The sequence below is a fragment of the Zootoca vivipara genome, chromosome 6 (genome assembly GCF_965207765.1).
Source record: "Zootoca vivipara chromosome 6, rZooViv2.hap1.1, whole genome shotgun sequence".
NCBI classification, from domain to species: domain Eukaryota; kingdom Metazoa; phylum Chordata; class Lepidosauria; order Squamata; family Lacertidae; genus Zootoca; species Zootoca vivipara.
This window is the reverse complement of record NC_142589.1, coordinates 83,155,222-83,165,233: the sequence shown is the minus strand read 5'-3', so window position 1 is coordinate 83,165,233 and position 10,012 is coordinate 83,155,222. Positions and strand designations below refer to the sequence as shown.

At 51.4% G+C, this 10,012-nt stretch overlaps 1 protein-coding gene across 2 annotated transcripts; it reads left to right on the top strand.

Annotated features, from left to right (window-relative positions):
• The first annotated feature begins 442 nt into the window (after nucleotides 1-442).
• Nucleotides 443-4,889, top strand: C5AR1 (complement C5a receptor 1). Of its 2 annotated transcripts, none has more exons than XM_035118532.3 (2): nucleotides 443-542; nucleotides 3,345-4,889. In XM_035118532.3, exon 2 carries the CDS (start codon nucleotides 3,364-3,366, stop codon nucleotides 4,459-4,461), a length of 1,098 nt encoding a protein of 365 aa, XP_034974423.1. In that variant the 5' UTR covers nucleotides 443-542; nucleotides 3,345-3,363; the 3' UTR covers nucleotides 4,462-4,889. The 2 variants fall into 2 exon arrangements, with proteins under 2 accessions (XP_034974423.1, XP_088528992.1); XM_088672866.1 differs by having other exon boundaries at nucleotides 493-542; nucleotides 3,242-4,889.
• The last annotated feature ends 5,123 nt before the right edge of the window (nucleotides 4,890-10,012 follow it).

Genomic DNA, 10,012 nt, shown 5'->3' with positions numbered 1-10,012 from the left:
GGATGTTTGAAGGTGGCTATCATTTCTACTCTTGCCTCCCTCTTTTCCAAGCTAAACATCCCCAACTCCCTCAACCTTTCCTCATACATAAGGCTTGGTTTGCAGACGCTTTGCCATCAATTGAAACTTCGATGGAAATCATGTAACGGAAGAGATAAGCTTGTGAGAGCAGCTTTTCGAAGACACTCTTTTCGGAGAATCGCTGCCACTTCCTGCGCCCCGTGGCGCCCGCGCTGCTCTTAGCGCCCCCACCCCAGGTAATCCCACCGTCCCCCAAGGGAACCGCTATCTAACCCCCCCCCAAGTCCCTAAAAAGGTCCGGGGGGGGGACTGGTGCCGGGACAGCAGATGGAGGAGCAGCGACCGGGCGTCGTCTGAAGGCTCCTCAGGGGGAGAAACTGAGGCAGCGAGTGAAATTTAGCGAATTTTGTAAACCAGATCCCGACTTCCTCTTTTTGGCGGTATAAACGGGGAGGAAGCCGGTCAGCAGCCGCCCCAGAAGCAGGAGAGAGGGAGCGGGTGCCTGGTTCTTGCTCCGCAGGGTGAGTGTGTGAGAGATCGCCCCCCCCCCCAACCCGGTCACCCCAAAGGGAAGCGGGGAGAGCCGCCTCGGATCTGAGCGGTGCTGATGAAAAGCTCCTGCGCGCAAGCAGAGCGCAGAGGTGGCAGTCTGCCATGGCGGGGAGCTGGGAGAGGCGTGTTTAGGGAAGGGGCTCCTGCTGCTGTACCCCGATCTATTTTTGCACCCGGAGTTATTCCCCCCCAAAAAAGTAATTTGGCTCCGGGTAGTTCGCGATCCGTTCCCCTGTCAAGCCAGGAGCTGCTGCCCCCCCCACCCTAGTGAACCCCCCAAAACAGGTTGTATCGCAATGCTGGGGGGGGGGGAGCCGCTGCCCCTCTCTCCCTCCCTCTCCAACGGGGTTTGAGTGCTTCTCATTCCCTTTATGTTTGATGCCTTTGGGGGTTCCTTCAAGGAATGAGGTCCGGTAGTGGTGGTGGTGGTGGTGATGATGATGATGATGAAAGGAGCTGCAGGCCTGCCACAATTGCGGAGTCCCAGGTTGCCTCAAGTAGGCTGCCAAAGCCCCCGTGAAGACCCTGTTGTCTTCTCTGCCTGCCTGCCTGCCTCCGGGTCACACGATTCTGCTTCTGCTGCAAAAACAGATTGGGTAATAATGCCCCCGGCAAACGCAACTTCTCTCCCCCCCCCCCCTCCGCGCTCCGATTCTCTGCCCCCTCCCCATCTGCTCTTCGGTAATGGGCGCGCTTTGCAGGGTCTATGGCGCGTGGGAACAGGGGGAGCCCAGGAGGGCCCGGCTGGGTTGAGGGCTGGCAAAGGGGGGGGGAGGGGGCAAAAGGGGAAGAAGCCGGGGAAGAGAGAGAAAGAGGGCGGAGGACAGAAGCTCGGAGGAAGAGTGGAAGTTGTGACACTGAGGCTGAATTCCTCGTAACTTATTTGCACCTGCAAAAGGTTCTCATCTGCCTTCTGCGGAAGCAGTCATAAAATGCAGCCACGCAAAATCAAGCCTGATACCTTCTAGCCAAAGGTTCAAGACGACTAATATTGGAATGTTTTTTAAATAAAAAAAATCTACACCCTGGGTCTCTAATTCTCAGCCTAGCCTATCTCGCAGGGTTGTCATGGGGATTAACTGGGAGGAGAAGAAACACGCGTCTGCCACCTGGAGCTCCTTGAGGAAAAAATGCGAGAGGGATTCGAGGTCAGACTTGCACCTCCCCAGCCTGCGCTTGGCCCCATTGGCCGCCCCTAGATGTCCTCGGGACCCCCACCCTCTCCGTCCCCCCCTTCTGGGCGACCTCTCCTGGTCTCAAGCAGCTCCACTCACAGCTTTCCAAACAAGGCGCGCCTCATTCCAGGAACTTTGGTTGCCCATTTTTCTGTGCAGCCACCAGGATTCTCTCAAGTGCCTGTCGCTTTTCCACCCGGGGATTGCGTCTGTGAAATCCCAGGAGCCCTGAAACGCTGCTGCTCCCCGTTTCAGAGGAGGCGCCTTCCTGAGCTCCCTCCGGCCAGCTGGTGGCTCTGGCAGCAGCAGGGAAGCGACATTCGGGGCAAAGGGGGCGACGGGAGGCTGGAGGGCGAGGATGGGGGGCTGGACTGGGAGGCATCCCGGGCATTGCCTTGGCGCAGGGAAGAGAACATGGTTTAATTTGCGGCATGTCTGCTTTGCGGGCAAAAAGGCAACGGGGGTGGGGTGGGGGTCTCTCTTGATGTTCGTACCCGGACAGACAGACCCTCCAGGGGTGGACCGTGGATGCTCTGAACCCTGGTGCAATGCTCTGAACGACTGGAAGCAATTCCTGAATTATAGGAGCCCAGCTGTTCCGGAAGAAACCAGCCTTAAATGCGGTGCCTCCCTGAAGCAGCTTAAATCGACTTCATATCAGAATTCGCCAGAGAATAAGACCGCGGAGTCAAAACGGGTTAGGGCTTCCCCGGGGTGTCGTTTCCCCCCATCCGTCCCCCCCCACACTAAGGGTCATGTGGTCCGACCCGCTGCCCAGAGCTTGACTCACAGAACCCCCAAAAGATGGTCCTCTGACCTCTGCTGCCATATAGTCTCTTCAGTTTATGTTGTATTTTATTATTGCGTCCCGAAGCTTCATGAGTAAAATTTGCAAGATTTCCCCCCCCTTCTATTTGGAGGCTCTCTCTGCTTTTGTTGCAAAAAAGTAAGTTTCTTACCCAGCACCTAAAATAGCCTAGCGCTGTACGGAGCAGGACCTTAACAACGACGCCACTATCTTTATTATAAAGAAAATATGCGCTGTGTAATTAACTCTGCAATAGACAACTAATACAAACTGATTTTTTTTAAAAAAAACTCGGCAGCTACAGCCGGGAAGAGGGGGCTGTTCCCAAACGTTGGAACTCCCTTCCTAGGAAAGCAACACTGGTCTATTAATATGTTTGTTTTTACTTGTGTCCCGGCCTGAGGAAAACAAACAAACAAACAAATAAAATTTAGGGTCACCTGCATAATCAGAGCTTTGGGCAAATGTTCTCTCGTTCTGTAGATGTTCCTGTACGCAAAGGTAACCTTTTGGGGAGGGGACCAGGCTGGAGAGGGGACACACATTGAGTCCAGCCCCAGCCTTGTGGATATGAGCACCACAAGTGCATTGCAAGGGGCCGGACTATCTACGATTCTGTGGTTCTTCAGCTGCTATTCCTGCATTGCAAGGGGTTGGACTGGATGACCGCTGGGTTCCCTTTCAGTTCTACAGGTCCATGATTTCCAAGAGGCCGGGCTTTGCCTAGGCTAGAGAGGGCTCCCATCTCTGGCCCTGACTCTTCTCTCCCACCTGCCCGCCCCCTGCAGGACTCCCCGCGGCTCAGCGATGGACGACTTCACCGACTTCTACACGGAGTACAACGGTTCCGACCCGGACCCCTCCGACTCGGGCCCTCTGGTGTTCGAGGAGCCCGGCCTGGGCGCCCTCCTGTGGGTGGCGCTGACCCTCTACGCGCTCGTGTTCGTGGTGGGCGTGCTGGGCAACGGCGCCGTGGTCTGGGTGGTGGGCTTCCAGATGCGGCGCACCGTCAACACCACCTGGTTCCTCAACCTGGCCGTGGCCGACTTGCTCTGCTGCCTGGCGCTGCCCTTCCTGGCCGCGCCACTCGCCTCCGACCACCGCTGGGCGCTGGGCGACTTTGCCTGCAAGCTCTTCCCGTCGCTCACCATCCTCAACATGTTCGCCAGCATCAACCTGCTGGTCCTCATCAGCATCGACCGCTGCTGCCTGGTGCTACGGCCCATCTGGTGCCAGAACCACCGCTCGGTGCGCCTGGCCTGGGGGTCGTGCGCCCTGGCCTGGCTGCTGGCGCTGGCGCTCACTGCGCCCACCTTCTTCTCCCGCAGCACCTACACGTATTACGACAAGAGCACGTGCCGCACCAGCTACGCCGCTTTCCCCGGGGATCCCCGCGTGACCGAGGTCTCCGTGGCTTCCACGCGCTTCGCGCTGGCCTTCGCGCTCCCGCTGGCGGTCATCTGCGTGTGCTACGGGCTGCTCCTGCACCGGGTGCGCAGCTCCCGCTTCGGGCAGCGCTCGCAGAAGACCCTCAAGGTGGTGCTGGTGGTGGTGGTGAGCTTCTTCGTCTGCTGGGGGCCCTACCAAGTGGCTGGCCTCATCCTGGCCTCCGAGCCCGCGGACAGCCCGCTCGCCCGCTCAGTGAACAAGGCGGACCCCCTGATCGTGAGCTTGGCCTACGTCAACAGCTGCATCAACCCGGTCATCTACGTCCTCGCGGGCCACGACTTCCAGAGCAAGGTGCGCCGCTCCGTCAAGGCGCTTCTGCGCAACGTCTTCAGTGAGGAGTCCACGTTCGGACGCTCCTTCGCCGACGGCCACGCGGGGACGCAAGACACGTGCGCAGCGGCCACCACGGAGGACCGCAGCGACCCCAGCGACCGTAGCGCCAGCACCGCCGTGTGAGGAGGGGGCCACAACAAAGGAGACCCTGCTAGGGCGCTCTGTCTGCGCAACGCCCATCCTCTTACTTGCTTAGCTCTGGGAGGGGGGCAGCCCCACCCAGGCAGTCTCTGCAGGCTCCTAGACCCCTGAGACCATTCGCACGCACCCCCACCTTCACGGGGGAACTCCCTGTCCATTGACATCAAGCAGGCTCCTTCCCTGTGCTCTTTTCGGCGCCTGCGAAAAACATTCTGGTCAGACAAGCCGACCCAGAAGCGTAGGAGGTGGATTTTAACCTGTTGGAGTATTTTAACTTTTGTATGTTTTAAAGTACTGTTGTACATTTTTCTCAGTTTTCTTATCTTTTTGTAAACTGCTTTGAGGCGTGTTTTTTTTAAAACAATCAAGCTATGCATGCACTTTATGAAATAAACAAAACAATCACAATAGATTTACCAAGCCACCCTCCTCCTTTATTTGTGCGCTGTCTTTCCATAGTTCAAACGTTGCTCAACTTACTATGCGTGAAAAGATCGACAAAATTACAAAAATTACCAATGGAGCCATAATAAGTGATACACGAAAACCTTTCAAGACAAGTCTCTGTGTTTTTTTGGACTGGGTGACTCCAAGGGATGGGGGGCACAACCCCTTTGATGCCCTCCTCCAGTTTGCCCACAGATGCGCAGAGGAAACTGTTTAGTAGGAGAGGATATATTGATTAAATATTATCCTTCCTCACTCACACTAGTGACTCAGTAGCAGAGTACATTCCCCAGTTGGTAGATTCGTTTGAATCTCTTGAGTTAGCAATCCAGTCTGGCTTGTCCAGATTGGGTTATTCCTGGTAATTTCCCCTTTTATCTCTCTTTAAAATAATAAAGACACAACAGTATTCTATTAAGAATAACAAGACGTTTACTTACGTTCAGTTCACAGTAGGTTCCTTAAAGGCAGGCTTTAGCTTGTAGTTACAGAAGAGAGAGCGGGTTTATCCCATATTGAGGGGATTGAGCCCATGTGCTGCTGGCTGAGAGCCAGCAGACAGCAAAAGACATCAAGATGGAATAAAACAAAGAAGAAGGTAAGATGTCTGCTTGACCAGCCCTTTTATGGGGTCTCCCAGGGTCACACCCGCCTACCTGGTCACACGCAGCAGGAGGATGCTCCAGACCAGGTGGGACAGGAAGTCCTCCTGGCTGGAGTAACATCCCCCTGTGTGTCCACTCTGGGCAAACAGGAAGTGGTGCACTTGACTGTTTATGTTACATCCCACAATTTTCTCTACTGTGTGTCCCTCCCCCCTGCCCCACCTTTTGCCCCCCCCAGGTGCCTGTGTGTGCATCCCCTGCCCACTGACTATCCCTGTGGATATATAATTGGGAGAAATTCACCTTGAGACAGACGATGAGCTTTGCTCACGAGGCTCAGGTGAGAGCTCTTGTTTATTTCTGTTCATGAGCTCAAGGTGGCCCACATGGTTCCACCCTCTCCTCGTTTAATCCCCACAACAACCTTGCAAGGTGCGTTAGGCTGAGAGAAGACACAGACTGGCCCCCAGGTCAGCCAGTGGGAGCTTCATGGCGGAGCTGGTGGGTTCGAACCCTTGCCTCTCCCAGATCCCAGTCCCGCCCTCTAACCACTGCACCACCGCTGCCTCTCTTCAAGGCTCTTTCCCTGGAGTTGGCCAGGCATTCCTGCCTCACTCTTTTTCTCCAGTCCAAGTCAGGATGCCTGGGGTCATGTCAGATAGCAAGAGGGTCAGAGTGGGGCCACTAAGAAAAAAAACCCCTATGCCAGGCATAGGCAAACTCAGCCCTCCAGATATTTTGGGACTACAACTCCCATCATCCCTGACCACTGGGTCCTGTCTGCTTGACCAGCCCTTTTATGGGGTCTCCCAGGGTCACACCCGCCTACCTGGTCACACGCAGCAGGAGGATGCTCCAGACCAGGTGGGACAGGAAGTCCTCCTGGCTGGAGTAACATCCCCCTGTGTGTCCACTCTGGGCAAACAGGAAGTGGTGCACTTGACTGTTTATGTTACATCCCACAATTTTCTCTACTGTGTGTCCCTCCCCCCTGCCCCGTCCTGTTAGCTAGGGATGATGGGAGTTGTACTCCCAAAACACTTGGAGGGCTGACCTATGCCAACGCTAAGGCGGAGGTTCAAAGAACCAAAGAACTAAAGAATACCTGATGGATAAAAGAAGCTCAAGAGATCCAGCACTTAGCCGACACTCATGATGCACAGAGTTTCTTTAAAGCCATAAAGCTTCAAAGCAAAGCCGTAGCTAGGTGATATTGAGCCCCTGGCAGAACTGTCCAGATTGCAACCCCCCCCCCCCAGCCACAGACAAATTAGCTCTTCTTTCCACCTCTCCTCAACGCCCCCCCTTCAATTCCTCATGCATTTCACCTTGTAATGAATTCTTTCACAGAAAAGCAAATATTTATTATTTCTTAATAAAAGGTTTCAGCAAAGAAAATGACAATCTTATGTGAGTTGACAGTTTTTTAAATGTAATTCAGTTGTAAAAGAATGCACAGATAGGCCTAAATGAAACATACAAACAATATCAAAGCAACTACAGTACTCTATTCCGAACTTATAAATGGAAAGCGTAATGCTGGTGGTCAACAAAAGAGGTTTGAAGACTCTCTCAGGGCAACTTTTTAAAAATGTAGTATAAATACCGACAACTGGGAAACACCAGCCTGTGACCACTCCAGTTGGAGAACAGCCTTGACCAAAGGTGTCATGGGTTTTGAAGACACTTGAACGCAGGACGCAAGGGAGAAACATGCTAGGAGGAAGGCACGCTTGGCAAATCCATACTGTGATCAACTCTCGCCCAGAAACCTATGTCCGCACTGTGGGAGGACATTGGGATCCAGAATTGGCCTCCACAGTCACTTACGGACTCCCTGTCAAGTCCGTGTTCATGGAAGACAATCTCTCTCTTTCGAGGCTCTTTCCCTGCAGTTGGCCAGGCATTCTTGCCTCACTCTCTAGTCCAAGCCAGGATGCCTGGGGTCATGTTGGGTAGCAAGAGGCTCAGAGTGGGGCAGGCAACATGTCTCTGGGGGCCTCGTGGGGCCCTCATCCCCTGAGATGGAGCAAGGTCCCTGTGACAAAGCCCGGTTCCTCACGCCCCTCGCTCTGCAGAAGAACAGGAGGACAGCCTGCAAGGCCAGGACTGTCACCCATCTAGTCCAACCTCCTGTTCTCCTAGTGGCTGACCAGAGGCCCCTTTCGAGGGGAACCTGCAAGCAGGGTCTAACTAACCCCTCCTGTGGTTTCAACAGAGGTGGAGTGCAACTTGTTTGGTTGCTGTGGGTGACACTCTGGTTGTGCAATGTCGTTTCTGGTGTGGAGAAGTTCAGCCGAGAGGTCACGTCACCACAGAACATTTCCTCTTTTTCAGAGGCCTGTTTTGATGAGGCAGCAGAATTTATTTTCTTCTTTTGCTGTTCTGGCAGGAAATGGAAGCGTCACTCCATCCACGCACATGAAGTCACCCCAAACTCTGCCTTCCCCAGGGGGAGAAAAGCCCTGATTCCCCCCCCCTCACCGATCCCCCTAGTTCAGCTGCCACCATCATCACCACCATCATTTTATTTGTATGCTGCCTTTCCACAGTTTAAACAATGCTCAAGGCGGCTTACAATCTGACAAGATTTACATAGTTACAAACACAGCAAAGTAGTCATAAAAATAAACAAAACACAGCAAAGACTACATAACCAAACTGAACAATTTCCACATAAAAATTAGTATCAATAAAAGCAACCCCCCCCCGACAAAACTTTCCCCCAAATACTCCAGTCCAGCAGTTCTTATGAAGCCCCCACCCCGGACAGGTGGAGAGTGTCCAGCCATCCTCTTCACATGCAAAAAACGGGCTGCCCACCTGAGAAAGGTGAGGGACCTGGGCAACTGACTCTGGCGTCCCCTTGGTCAGAAAGAGCCAGGGGTCACCCTTTCTGTGGGATTGTTGTGGATAAGAGGAGAGGATATATTGATTAAATATTATCGTTCCTCACGCTAGTGAGGTCCACAGCTGCCTCTGGGTCATGCAGCCATCTTCCCTTGTTGCCCTTCTTGTTGTTCTTCTTCGTTTCATTCTGACACTGGTGTATTTTGCTGTCTGCTGGCTCTCAGCCAGCAGCACATGGGCTCATTCCCAGTTGGGATGAACTCAAACTCTCTTCTGTAACTACAAGCTGAAGCCTGCCTTCAGGGATCCAACTGTGAACTGGATGTGAGTAAACTTCTTATTACTTTTAAAGAAGATTTGTGTCTTTATTCTTTTTAGGAGGGATAAAAGGGGTAATTACCAGGAATAACCCAATCTGGACAAAACCAGATTGGATTGCTTAAGCAAAGAGACTCAAACTAATCTACCAACTAGCTTCCTGCTATATACTGGGGGATGTTTTGATGGACCTAATAGGTATCTATTCTAGAGCCATTTGCACATAACAAAATATGTACATCCTAGGAGCCTACACATACACAACATAAAACAATGTTTTTTTTTATAATATTTTTTATTGAACATTTTTTCAACAAACATACAACAAACATACAAAATACAAAATACAAAAACATATCAAAAACATCAAAATACAAAATACAAAAATATAACAGAAAAATATATCATTTCTCATCCATTATAATACTCATTGTCTTCAGGCTTCCCCAATTCCCTACTATCTGTTTTCCATTTTTTTAAACTTCTATAGCAGTTTCTAAATCATCTTCTTTCCCATCATGCAATCCCTTTAAAACTTCTAAGTTAATTCATCTTCATATCATTTACCCTAATTTCAAACTTTAAATCTTCTATTGTTTCCCTAATGCCTTAACCTCTTTACTTTCCTGGATTTTCAAACTCTAATTATCGAATACATTCCCTATATACATTTTAAATTTCTTCCAGTCCTTTGAAACTTTGTCATTTGTCTGGTCCCGGAGTCTTCCTGTCAATTCTGCCAATTCCATATAGTCCATCATTTTCATTTGCCATTCCTGCTTCGAAGGCAATTCTTCTTTTTTCCAATATTTTGCTAATAAAATCCTAGCGGCTGTGGTGGCATACATAAACAGATTAACATCATCCTTGGGGATTTCTTCCCCAATTATTCCAAGCAAAAAGGCTTCCGGTTTTTTCGAAAATGTGTTCTTAAACATCTTTTTCAATTCATTGTAAATCATTTCCCAGAAGCCTTTTATCTTAGGGCATGTCCACCACATATGGTAGAATGAGCCAACATCCTGTTTACATTTCCAACATTTATTGTCGCTTTTGTGGTACCACAACATAAAACAATGTTGCTGTATGTAGGTTTTATTTTATTTGTTTTTTATCTTATACGTATTCTGGAAATGTACATCCAGTTTTGTTTTCCTTAATTTTTTGCCCCCCCCCGAAAATGGGGCCCTAAACTAGGGCTGATATGTAAATCCGGCACTGCCCACAACAGTCCCGCAGGGTGGGCCGTTGCTCCTATTGCCATCGAGGGACGGTCTTTGAGGACACTCCTGCAGCAGGGCGGTCCGCGGATT